The 13,323-nt window shown below is 40.5% G+C and overlaps 1 protein-coding gene across 2 annotated transcripts in view; it reads right to left on the bottom strand.

Annotated features, from left to right (window-relative positions):
- Nucleotides 1-10,569, bottom strand: part of LOC129822899 (dihydropyrimidine dehydrogenase [NADP(+)]-like) — a 213,809-nt gene extending 203,240 nt beyond the window's left edge. Inside the window, exon 1 of one of the 2 annotated variants that reach the window (XM_055881411.1) lies at nucleotides 9,939-10,569. In XM_055881411.1, coding sequence (XP_055737386.1) covers nucleotides 9,939-9,977 — 39 coding nt within the window. In that variant the 5' untranslated portion in view covers nucleotides 9,978-10,569. The remainder of the gene's footprint in view (nucleotides 1-9,938) is intronic. The other variant, XM_055881410.1, reaches the window with a different exon arrangement.
- Between the last annotated feature and the right edge of the window lie 2,754 nt (nucleotides 10,570-13,323).

The raw sequence follows: 13,323 nt of genomic DNA, 5'->3' as shown, positions 1-13,323 counted from the left end.
ACAAAAACATGGTAAGCTACTGAGGTAGCGCTAGCTAGCTAATGCCTCCAGATGTAACTCGGAGGTGAAGCCTACTTTCTGAATTAAACAACAGAGTTGATACTAATAGAATTAATAGGGTTCACACACACAGCTTTGCATACCCAGGAGCTCCAGCATGGGTGTACGTCTTGCATGAAAAGTCCTAGGAGGTCTGTTATAGCAACAACATGAAGGTCAAAGTAATTTATTGCACAAAATGAAGCAACTATTGATTAGGAAAGAAAAGGGCAGGCACAACTGCTCCGCTAATAATGCTGTGTTCGTAACCAAGAGGGAAGTGGGAATTTACCACCATAGAGGGGTGCCAATGAATTATACTCGTAAGCACACATTCCATAACTGTAGGTGGCAGTAAATTGCCATACTTGGCATTATACATGTTCAAACAACACACTCTAGATGGCAGTATACGCGATTTCAGTTTGTTTGCCAACTCATAGAAGTAATAGAAGAATAAAATGGACTACTTCAAAATGGAGATGCCAGTGCACTCACAGAAGCCATAACGTGATATATACAGGTATGTAGATGATATCTATCACTCTATTTTTAACACATACGACTAGGAAAAATCTATATAAAATCTGAATGGCGTTTCAACTGGTAATTACTGGTGGGAAACTGGTCTATCATCCTTGAACTCTAAGTAGAAGGTGGAGATTTACCAGTTGTGAATTCATAAATACCAGTTGGATGCATTCACGTGCTTCGAAAAAGTTGAAAAACACCCGATTGGCTAACGGCCAACAAGCTGTGTCAACCATAAACTAAAAGTACGGCTATCAGGCTTGTAAACAAATTATAGTGTTCAAAAACCATATTAATACATTGCTTTTTTAAATAATGTTTTGTAGTTGCATTTAATTGCCAAAAATGCTGTTTGAGGTAATTTCCTTAGTAGGTGATGTCAGAGGTCACCATGTGGGAGAAGTTGGATTTCAAGGATGATAGACGAGAGAAACAGAGAAATGCTGATAAATCGTGGCTGCCACTGAAAAAATAAATTAAAAAATAAATGTGTGCCGAGACTCGCTTTTAAGATCAAAGTGACAAGTTACAGCATCAGGTTGTCCGAGGAACCTCCAAGGTAACTAGCTAGCTTGTAATCCTTACTCTTCTGCTGGAATCAATAAAGGAATTTCCACATATTGATCTGCCGTTAGAGAGATAGAGCAACAGCCTTTGGGTCAGCAATATTAAATATAGGCCAAGGATATAATTTGTTCTCCTTTATGAGGAGAAACAGTGCAATAACAAAAATGGCACGTTCAACAGAAATATGAATCTATTCAGCTATGGTTGTGTACTGTCTGTATTGCAGGGCAAACAGTCCTATCCTATCTAAAAGGTACCATCTTACACATTAACTCTCGTTCCTTTGCACTGACGACCCGGTCACAACACAGCACGCCATTTCAATACAGTTTCAACACAAAACAGCCACATACAGATTATCCATACCATTCCCATAATGTAAGTAGGTGACAAGCTGCTTGCTGTAGACTTGGGGTTAAAGACATAAAGCTTTCTCCTTGAGACAGAGATAAAGCAGTAGGATCCCAGTGTGACCTTCCACACAGCACAGCCTGGCCAGTCTGTGTGGAGACATAAGAGCAGTGGTGGTGTGGTGCAATAATGTCCACTCACTAAGTCATGCATGTATTCATGTCACCCAACAGAGCAGAACACCAAGGACACCAACCTTTTCTATTTCCAGCCAACATGGTTGTGTCGTGTCTCTCCTTTAAGTTAAGTCTGCTGGTGTAGCCTGGTCCAAAATCTGTTTGAGCTATTTGGCACAAACATTGCAGTTGATAAGATAGCACAAACTGATCTGGGACCAGTCTACTGCTGTTGGGTTTTCGCTCTAGCATGCAAAAATGTTAAGATATCTTTAACTTTATCCACTCACTCACTTTATCCACCCACTCCTACATTCAGGAGTTACACAGCTCCTGTCCTGTCTGTTGACGTTAAGGCTTCTGTGACCTGTCTTTTTTCCCTGTTGGCCTTGCTGGCCCTCAAATTCATTACGATGACTGTACCCCAAATAATTACACATAAATACAGTTGAAGTCAGAAGTTTACATACACTTAGGTTGGAGTCATTAAAACTTGTTTTTCAACCACTCCACAAATTTTTTGTTCACAAACTATAGTTTTGGCAAGTCGGTTAGGACATCTACTTTGTGCATGACACAAGTCACTTTTCCAACAATTGTTTACAGACAGATTATTTCACTTATAATTCACTGTATCACAATTCCAGTGGGTCAGAAGTTTACATACACTAAGTTGACCGTGCCTTTAAACAGCTTGGAAAACTCCAGAAAATGATGTCATGGCTTTAGAAGCTTATGATAGGCTAATTGACATCATTTGAGTCAATTGGAGGTGTACCTGTGGATGTATTTCAAGGCCTACCTTCAAACTCAGTGCCTCTTTGCTTGACATCATGGGAAAATCAAAAGATATAAGCCAAGACCTCAGAAAAAAAATTGTAGACACAAACAAGTCTGGTTCATCCTTGGGAGCAATTTCCAAACGCCTGAAGGTACCACGTTCAACTGTGCAAACAATAGCACACAAGTATAAACACCATGGGACAACGCAGCCGTCATACCGCTCAGGAAGGAGACATGTTCTGCCTCCTAGAGATGAACGTACTTTGGTGCGAAAAGTGCAAATCAATCCCAGAACAACAGCAAAAGGACCTTGTGAAGATGCTGGAGAAAGAGTATCTATATCCACAGTAAAACGAGTCCTATATTGACATAACCTGAAAGGCCGCTCAGCAAGGAAGAAGCCACATCTCCAAAACCGCCATAAAAAAGCCAGACTACAGTTTGCAACTGCACATGGGGACAAAGACCGTACATTTTGGAGAAATGTACTCTGGTCTGATGAAACAAAAATAGAACTGTTTGGCAATAATGACCATTGTTATGTTTGGAGGAAAAAGGGGGAAGCTGGCAAGCCGAAGAACACCATCTCAACCGTGAAGCATAGGGGGTGGCAGCATCATGTTGTGGGGGTGCTTTGCTGCAGGAGGGACTGGTGCACTTAAAAAAATATCTATTATGTGGAGTTTTGAAGCAACATCTCAAGACATCAGTCAGGAAGTTAAAACTTTGTCGCAAATGGGTCTTCCAAATGGACAATGACACCAAGCATACTTCCAAGTTGTGGCAAAATGGCTTAAGAACAAAGTCAAGATATTGGAGAGGATCGTCACAAAGCCCTGACCTCAATCCCCCCACCCAAAATAAAGCATGTGCGAGCAATGATCCTACAAACCTGACTCAGTTACACCAGTTCTGTCAGGAGGATAAGGACGAAAGTCGACCAACTTAATGTGGGAAGCTTGTGGAAGGCTACCCGAAACGTTTGACCTAAGTTAAACAATTTAAATGCAATGCTACCACATACTAATTGAGTGTATGTAAACTTCTGACCACTGGGAATGTGATGAAAGAAATAAAAGCTGAAATAAATAATTTTCTCTACTATTATTCTGACATTTCACATTCTTAAAATAAAGCGGTGATCCTAACTGACCTAAGACAGGGACTTTTTACTAGGATTAAATGTCAGGAATTGTGAAAACTGAGTTTAAATGCATTTGACTAAGGTGTATGTAAACTTCAGACTTCAACTGTACATAGTGCATTTACATTCTCTCTTGACATCAAAGTAACTGTCTTTCCCACCAAACTCAACATGTATTCTCTTCCCAGACTTAAAAGACACTGAATCAAAAGAGATGAAATAGACTATCACAGGCCATCTGCTAGCCCCTACAGACTGAGCCAGCTACAGTGAAAGAAGCTAGTCCCAGAGTACAGATCAGTTGCACTCACTTCCTGGCATTGCAGCACCAAGTTAAACGAACCAGGCAACCAACGACAATAGTTCATAAAGCATAGGCATCCCCTGGTAAAGGCTCCTGCCATTTACTGTGTGATTGTTGTTAGTGTGTTTTATGTGTGAGTTTTGTGTGTTTGTACGTGTGTGTCTGTGCGTATGTGTGAAAGAGCGAGAGAGAGAAAGAGGGAGGGAGTGAGACAGACAGACGGAGACAGACAGACAGGGGAATACTGTGGATGCCTGAAACAAACCATGCGCTCGCTACGGTAACAGGCTTTAATTTTGGTAATGGGCACTATGTGCCAAAGGCTCATTACATGGCCTTTGAAAAGTGTCCCTGGCCATGTTGAGGCTCGGAAATCAATTAGCACAGAAGCAGAAGGTAAATGAAGTGTAAAAGAAATCAGGGCTTGATGACCGAGTGAGTCTAGTCTCAGGTCTTATCTGAGGCTCTCTGAGGAAAGGATGGAGGCAGAGGGAGGGAGGGGTAATGAGGAGAAGGAAAGAAAAAAAAGTTCAATATGCCACATGCTATCTGGGTGTGTAAGCAAGCCAAGCCAAGCCAAGCCAGCCCTGCCTTGCCTGGTGTCTGGGGGGGGGGGGGGCTAGGGGATGAACTCCACAGAGGGGATTGAGTTTGCGGACGGAGATTGCAGCAGACAGAGGGGTCACATGTGATCAGGTGAGACTGCTCTCCTCCCCTAGGGTACAGAGGTGGCAGTAAATTGTGCAGTGGAGGAAAAGGAGAGGACACAGTCTCGGCTGGCTGTTCTCAAGCCCCCCCCCCCCTTTCTCTCTGCCTCTCTTTTCTCTCTCTCTCTCTGACAAGCCCAAGGATCATCTCTGCTTTGTTGATTGATTAAAAGCGCAATCTGAGCAAACCTGGCCAGGAGTGCAATTACCGGTCCACCGGTTTGGGTGTCACTTCTGAGATGTGCTTGTCTGGGTGTGTGTATGTTTGAAATGATACCAGTGCCTCCACGTACCTAGTACACTCAGCAAGATGTTGAAGATTATCACCGCAAATGCCTTACATAAATTCCCTCTAGCTGTTTATCTCACCACAATATGCTTATTTGACTGGGACTGAAACTGCCTCATTCAATAATAGTTTTACAATACACATCCTCATATAGCATTTTTAAAGATCTGAGACGATTATCTTTGTTGGCCCCAATTGGCCCTTGAGGATGCCATGGATTAAATGTAAAACAATAAATAATGTAGATGTCCATTTCCTACACCATGTAAGCAACTCATAAGCCACCACAGTCATGCGTGCATACATTTTACGTATGGGTGGCCCCGGGAATCTAACCTACATCCCTGGCCGTGAAAGCGCGATGCTTAACAAACTATGGATTCCGATTTTCACGAAAATCTAGCAAGTTTCAGTACCGGGAATAATTCATAATTATCCCGAGAGTCCCAAGAAATAGCACCAAAAAAAAAGCCTATTTAAAGCTATTCAAAACCAAGATATGGTCACTATGCCAGGGTTCTCCCCAAATAAGAGAGGTGCTGCGCCACCATGTCGGCTTGGCTGCGCCACAATGTAAAGATTTTAGTGCAAATTAAACTGATATTTAGTAATGATAGTTACTCTATCTTTGACTGCCAATGACAATGTTGTGAATTGGGAAACAGGCCATTCATGAATTCAGAGCGTTATCATGTTCCTAAATTAATTCAGCGCATTTCAGCAGTAGCGATCTCGACATAACCGACTAAACTCAACTTCACAATTTATGATGGAGTTGAGCGGCGACTAGTTTGGCCAGACAGGAGCGCCGACATCACATAAAATTAGTATAGCACACAAACTTTGTAACAGCAGTCAAACAAAAAAGTCAATTGACCAAAGTTGCTAAGCTTGCTAGATAACCTCCTTCAACAAATGACAGAATATCTCCTATACTTGGCTAAATGGAGTTGATGATTATACAGATAGCAGATCAGCTCGTGGATAACGGGAAATTAACAATGGGAATAGTTTAAATATCTAAACCGGGACCAACTCGGTTTTAAAAATATCCATATCTAATCTTATACTGTTTGTTGAACACATTCTCTACCGAAGCTCTCAAATGGGCAGCAATACCAGACAGTGCATAAATAAGTAAGAGACGTGCTTTGATAATGCAGCCTATGGATTACAGAATGAAGTTAGGAATTTTCATGAAAGACAGGAGTCAGGATGTTGGGTTTCAGTGTGACAGGAGAAGATAGAATTTTCACTCATGCCTGTCTGAATTGTTACGACGTCATGTATGCGACAGGAAAGCATGTGTAGTGAATTGTGCATAGGCCTATTAAATTTGGGAGTTTCTGAAGAGTCTGAAGAGTCAATTGTTGTTGAGTCAAGAGTCAACAATGACAGCTCAAAGAGGCACATGTTCTTTTGTAGGCTATACTGTATGGGTTTCCTGTAGGGTTTATTAACTGCATTCGAGTCGGTTGTACAGTCCAGCAGTATCAATTATGTGTGTGCTTTTAATTTATGGCAACTTTGTTTGAAGTAAATACGGTAGGCTAAAAGCTTCCACGCGACAACCTATTCGGATAATGTGCCATTAAATGTTTTGCTAATCTGCTGCTGCGCATGTTGAGTATTTTGTGGAATTGCATTAGTGCAACATTGGGGCATTTTTTACATTTATTTCCTGGGTCATTTTATTATTTTGGGAAATGTAAACAAAGAGTGTTCCCGGGAAACTCTCGGGATCCCGATTACCCGTGTTAATCTACTACCGACTGAGCCATAGGGGAACACACTCTCTGGGTTCTTTATATCAACTCTAATAGAAATCCAGAAAGGTTTTAATCATTTACATGCACACACAAAAGACATGCTACACATTTAACTGATATGAGTGCCTGGGTGCTGTCCGTGGATATTAAAATAAGACATGACAGGAGGACGGGATGGCTTGCAGGAGAATTTTTTTTAGTATTTAATTGCACCAGAGATGGCAATTATAATGAGATTTAAAAAGCCATTTCCAATGGCAGGCAGGAGTAGTTTAGTGATGGTTTTAAGTGCAGAGGCAGGAAGAAGGTCACGTCACTGTTGCCATTAGTCCCTGAATAAAGATGCTAATGAAGGGTTTGACTTACTGCACTCCACTGTGGCTACTGCCTTCATAAAAGGTTCCATTAGATTCCCTCAGTCCAGCGTTGAACCAAGGCTTTTTAAGCCAGCTAGATCCAAGCGACTAAAGTGTGCTAAAAAGCTAAATAATATCAGATATTTTTAGGTAAACAACACTATAATGTCAAAATTGAACTGGCTCTAGGGAAAGATGCTTTGCTATTCACTTCACAGAGGCTAGGGTTGGCGATTTTACATTATTCTACTACACTTTTCTTTACTGTACTGTTGAATTCTAGCTTGAAATATACGTATTCATGTAACCATACCAGAATCTATTGATTACTTTACATGTATAAGGAGTGTTGGAGTCAATGGAGGGTGGATGAGAACTAGGTGTTTGGAAAGTTACTGAGTGAGACAAGGGGGAGTGCAGAAAGTTTATATTCTGTTAAACATGTTATTGTTACTGTAAATATCATGGCTCCTAAAGAGGGAGGCACTGACAAGTTAGAGAGGGGTGAGGAATTCGTCCCGAGGTCAGGTCATATGAAGTGAGAAGGAACAGTCCTATTACACACACAGACTTCCACCCCCCCGAAGGTTTGAGGCAGTCAGGCAGGGAGAGGAACCAATTAAGGTCCTGATTAGCAACAGTACTTTGCTGTGCTGTACTCTACTGTACTGTCCAAACTTGTGAAACATAGACATCTACGATTGGTACAGATTTGGTCCGGTCCAACCAAATTTGCTCCAGTTTTGGGGGCAAAGCTCATTAGAATATTTATTTAACTAGGCAAGTCAGTGAAGAACAAATTCTTATTTACAATGACGGCCTAAGAACTGTGGGTTAACTGCCTTGTTCAGGGACAGAACAACAGATTTTTACCTTGTCAGCTCGGGGATTCGATCTAGCAACCTTTCAGTTACTGGCCCAACGCTCTAACCACTAGGTTACCTGCCGCCCCATAATACCCAAAGATACAAAGGATGAAATCTTATAGTAGACTACTCCAAGTGGATTCATGGAAATAAATATAGAACTGCAACAGCAACCCTGATATTCTGCTTAACACCTGCACACAGCCCTATGGAATAGCTTCAGTTATCTATCCTACTCAGGATTCCTCAACTTATTCCACCCTCGGGAACAGTGGGTGTTGACCAAAGGGAAAACATTAACCTTACAAGTCATGGCTAAACCAGACCCACATTTTTACTTAACTTTGTCTCTAAGAACAAGTAACCATTTTAATAGATGTGGAGGCTATTGAAACCACAAAGTCATTGATAGATCAATTTCATACAACAAGACGACAATGAACTAACACACCCATCTCTCACTAGCCTGGGAAAAATAACATGTGGAAAGACAGAGCCAATTGCAATGTGAAACTTAAAACCCTTCTTCCAAGAAATGTACAGTGTTTAGTGTTCCAGGATAACCACCACCTCTTGGGGGCCTCTCCTTCCTCAGCAGGAAACCCCATTGACTTATTGGCTCTCAGTCTCAAGAGCAAAACATTAATCCGAGTTCACTCAGGGATAAAACCTTTGCACCTCAGATGCATTTTCCTTGCAAACGGTTTACACATTTTCAATTATCTACTAGCCAAGTAGTTAAAGCCATTAGATTTCTCAATCATCAACATACCCTTTATTGTCCTTTTGGTCAAATTGTAGACGCTACAATTATTATGCTTAAACATGTGAGTTTGAGTACTCCATGACTTACTTACTTAAATGAATTGCTCTTTGGGGAGCATAGGTCATTCACAAACATTCTTATGTACTGCATGCTGCAAAGTAATGCTTGTTTACACTTGTAGAGAAGCATGCACAAGTCCCAACACACACAGCAACGGATTAGACAACAGCAAGTTTCCTCCAATGTCTCAGGAAGTGATAAGTTGACCCTTGCCTATAGCCTGCACATTCCACTGGAACAGGCAGCAGAAGTGAACAGTGAAATGACCATGTGATGTCCACATGATCTCTATGGTGTGTTAGTTAGCGGAACAGAACACTTGTGGATGGTATTAAACGCAATAGACTTTACATTCAGTCCATAATGAATAAGAAATACTCCTGGTAAAATAGGATTTCCTAAACTGATCCCTTCCTCGTATTTGCAAGCGTGTTTGTGGTTGTTGCATTTATAATAAAGTTGATCATTTAATTGATTTAAGTAATTCCATACACAGTAGTGATGGATTTCATAATGGAAGAAAAATGGGCATGTATAATGGAAACATGATAAATAATTTAGTTTTGATTCAATACCAGGTGAAGCATAAAGCCAACAATACAGCAATAGACATCCATTGCCTGGGTTTGACTCAAGAAAGCAACAGATGATATGCCATTTGTTTGCTTTGCAAAACAATAAGGTCTATTTGAATATTATATCCCATTTTATATTCCATTCTATTGTATTATTTCCAAAACACATCACAACAAACTACATACACTCTAACTCAAAACAAACAAACCAACACCCACAGGATAAACTTTGCCCCAATAACTTCAAGGCATCCCTTTTGTCCACAGTGAAAAAACATCTGAAAATCTCTGCCACAACAAAATATCAATAACCCATTATTCAACGTTAACTTAGCATTATTTTAAACTGTCTTGCAAGTATGATGGGGTAGTTGCTGTGATAAAGCAGATTTTTTTCAACAACTGTTTTAGTGGGAAACAAAGATCTATTCCTCATACAAGCACACCAAAACAAGCTCTTTGTATTGGTAAAGCACCTGAATTATAAATACATGACAATAATGTAATTTATACTGTCAATAATGACACTTATTTCGATATCGAATACATGCATAATGTGATAACAGTGACACGGCAGCAAAAATGCGATTTAACGTTTCTGATACAGCAGTATTTGATAGAGCAGAATAACAATGCATTTACAGTAGCCTTATACCTCGATATCCGGGAGATCCTTGCTCAGCATTCTAGACATTGCCTTTCGAAGAAATGTGAGTTGTCAAAATAAAAATGGACGTGCGAAACGCAAACTATGTTGTATGCTATCAGTGACCTGTTTGATTTCTTGATGCAATATTTACAATCGCCACAATAGTTTGGAGCAGACCAACCGAGCGCAGCTAACGTTATCTAGGAATCTCCTACCTGACTAGTATCTGTCTTAATTCTATATTTTCTAAATGATTTGTTACCAAGTCATTGGCGTTTCTTTTGGCGATGTATAGCCTAAGCTTGATATGGATAACGTTAGTTTCGAAATGATACTGACTGGTTGTTGTTATTCTTGCTTCGTTTAGGACCATACGGAATTGAGGAATCGAAAAAAAGTTCAGAAGCGAAACTTGGAACACTGGTTTCTAAGCTTGCGAAACAGACCAAATTGACTAGGCCGTTTTTTGAGAAGTCAATGAGGGAAGTTAACAATCTTCCTTGGTTATTAGTTTTCTAGAAATCTAAAGGCACAACTTAGATTCGAGCCAATGTCTTAAGTAGTTGAACATGTTATTACGCGAACCCCATGAAAGTGGAAAAAACTGACACGTTGTAATATCTGACTTTGATTTGACTGCCTGCACATGTGCAGTTCGTCGCGAGACGAAGACGTGAGTTTAGCTATGTTGTGTTCAAGACAACCGGGAACTTGGAAATCATGACTTCAGTGATCTTCAGGTCAGAAAGTCGACCTTTAGAAAGAGGCCCGAGTTTGAATTCCGAGTTGGATGACCTTTCAAAACGGTTCCCAGATGTCTTGAATGTACTGAAGTCGGAGATTTCCGAGTTCCAAGTGTTTTGAACCATAAGCCAACGTGACCATGACGTCACCTATAGTGTGATCGGGGATTTTTTTGGAGAAGCAGTTTTTGCCTACGTTCGAAGTTCCACCTCGTGCAGCGTGCGGAAGTTGTGGTACGGAATACATATTAGGAACTCTCTCCTTCCTCCTTCTCAGACGTCCCCTCCCCTTGTTGTGTCTCAAGCCTGCACAAGTCTAGTGTCACTCTTCCTCTTCAAGCCTCCCTTAATCAAATATCAACACACTAGAGACTAGTCAGTCAACACCTCCTCTTCAACCATCACCCTAGTCACTTATCACCACTGTTCTAGTCAAGCCACAGTTCTTCTCACCCCTTACCCTTGCACTCTTTTATTCACAATTGGCCGAAATACAAGCTAAAAGCAGATTATAAAAATTTTCTAAGAACCCCAAAAAACTGAGGCAGTGGGAGAACCTATTCATGTAAATACATTAACTAGCTACCTACACTTAGTAGGCCACTGTGTATAAGATGCTTGCTAGATAACTTTACTCTATAGCTAAGTGAATCAAATATCATTAGCTAGATATAACTTCCTATTAGCTAGCTTACTTGATGTATGTATCATTGTAAATTAAAACCACAAGCCCCATACATTTGTAGCCATAGAAGGGGGTGAAAGGACTGCAGCTCCAGTTGTCGGAGAAGTGAGAGAGTAGGCAACTGAATAGGACAGATATTTGTATTTATTATGGACCCCATTAGCTGCTTCCAAGGCAGCAGCTACTCTTACTGGGGTCCAGCTAAATGAAGGCAGTTATACAATTTGAAAGACATTACAATACATTCATAACAGATTTCACAACACACTAAGTGTTGTGCGTATGTTAGTGCGTATGTTATCATGTGTGTGTATGCATGTGTCTGTGCCTATGTTTCTGTTGCTTCACAGTCCCAGCGGTTCCATAAGGTGCATTTATATCTGCTTTTTTTATTTTATTTACTGCTTGCATCAGTTATCTGATGTGGAATAGAGTTCCATGTAGTCATGGCTCTGTGTAGTACTGTGTGCCTCTCATAGTCTGTTCTGGACTGTTCTGTCGTTGTGAATCAATAATGGTAGCCTGCTGTATTGCGCTAACAAATGTACAAAGTCCTGTCCATTTTGTTGGTAAAACATTCAACAGTTTATTTTTCTCTTGTTTTTTTTTTAGAATTGATAAAAATGGACTTACATTAGTTATTCTTCCGCATGACCCTCTCACATATGTGATTACGCCTTTGTCACCAAATTTTCAAACCCCTGCAGTTTCTAATAGCCAAATGGTGTGACACTCTAGTGTTGTATTCCCTAAATCTATCCCTTTATCTTGAGAACTATAGAAGCATTCATATTTTCCATTTACCACAGTATGTCTATTATTTTGAGGTCCATCCCATTTTGTTCTGATGTCATAAACAGCACATTCACTTTCTCCCTCACAAGTTGTATTTATTACCATATTTCTTGTAGTGCTACCTAGTGCTTTTCTGCATTCTATATTACACCAAGGATTGCAGTATTTTCTCTTATTACATCGATATTTTTGTATTTTTTTTACATTCTTCAAACTTCGCAGGTTCAGGTACTATTAGTAGATCTGACATAGGAGATTTGCTACATAAGATTCAATTATCCATTCTATGTTTCTGTGCCGTGTACTGAGCCCACTTATACCAGTCATTTTGTGATGCTTTCCTAAATTCTGGGTCAATGTTTAACCCTTTCATGTGTGAGTTCCAAATATCTCTAACAGGCTGACTACACCGCTCACGTCGCGTGCGTGAGAGGTGCAAAATAAATGTAGAAATCTATGTTATTCAATTATTGCACCCACACTGCTCACGCGTGCCAATGAGCGTCTGCGTTGCCAAGAGCTAAAATAGAAATCAGTTCTATTTTTGAAGCAGATTGCGCTGCAAGTCCTGCCTCTCCCATCTCCTCATTGGATTATAGGAGCAGGTACCCACGTGCCATCTCCTCATTGGTTATACCCACGTGGGTGACTGAAAGACAAACGAGGTCAGTGGCGGTAATGCACCTAATTTATGAAAGTTGCCAATCGCAATATAAAGTCAAGAGAAGAAAAAGCCTGGAAGTAAGAGAGATGACCAGAAACGATTCGATTGACCGTTTTATGTGTGGATTAATTGGCGGAGCAGAGGACCTTGTGCATTTCAGGTAAAATAACAACTCAACGTTTATATCTGTTGATGGAATTTACAGGTTTAAAAGACTGACTAGAACATTCCACCCTGAAGCTATCTAATTGTATGAAATTGATTAGAATCATAACATAATAATCAATTACGTGTGTAGTGTTAGTCAGTAAAATTATAATAAATGATGTGTGTAGTTTTAGTCAGAATTAGGGTTAAACAATATAACAATATGTCTCTAAAGTCTCTTAAACACAGACTGTCTGAGCAAGATTCGGTGCCAACCTTGGCTGGGGCCCACTGAGAGTACTTCCCAGGGTCTCCCTATCTTGAGGGACGACGGGGAGTGATTCTCACGGACTCCCC

This window comes from Salvelinus fontinalis, chromosome 25 (genome assembly GCF_029448725.1).
Source record: "Salvelinus fontinalis isolate EN_2023a chromosome 25, ASM2944872v1, whole genome shotgun sequence".
Classification (NCBI taxonomy): Eukaryota; Metazoa; Chordata; class Actinopteri; order Salmoniformes; family Salmonidae; genus Salvelinus; species Salvelinus fontinalis.
The sequence above is the reverse complement of the archived record's forward strand: the minus strand, read 5'-3'. Positions and strand labels throughout refer to the sequence as shown.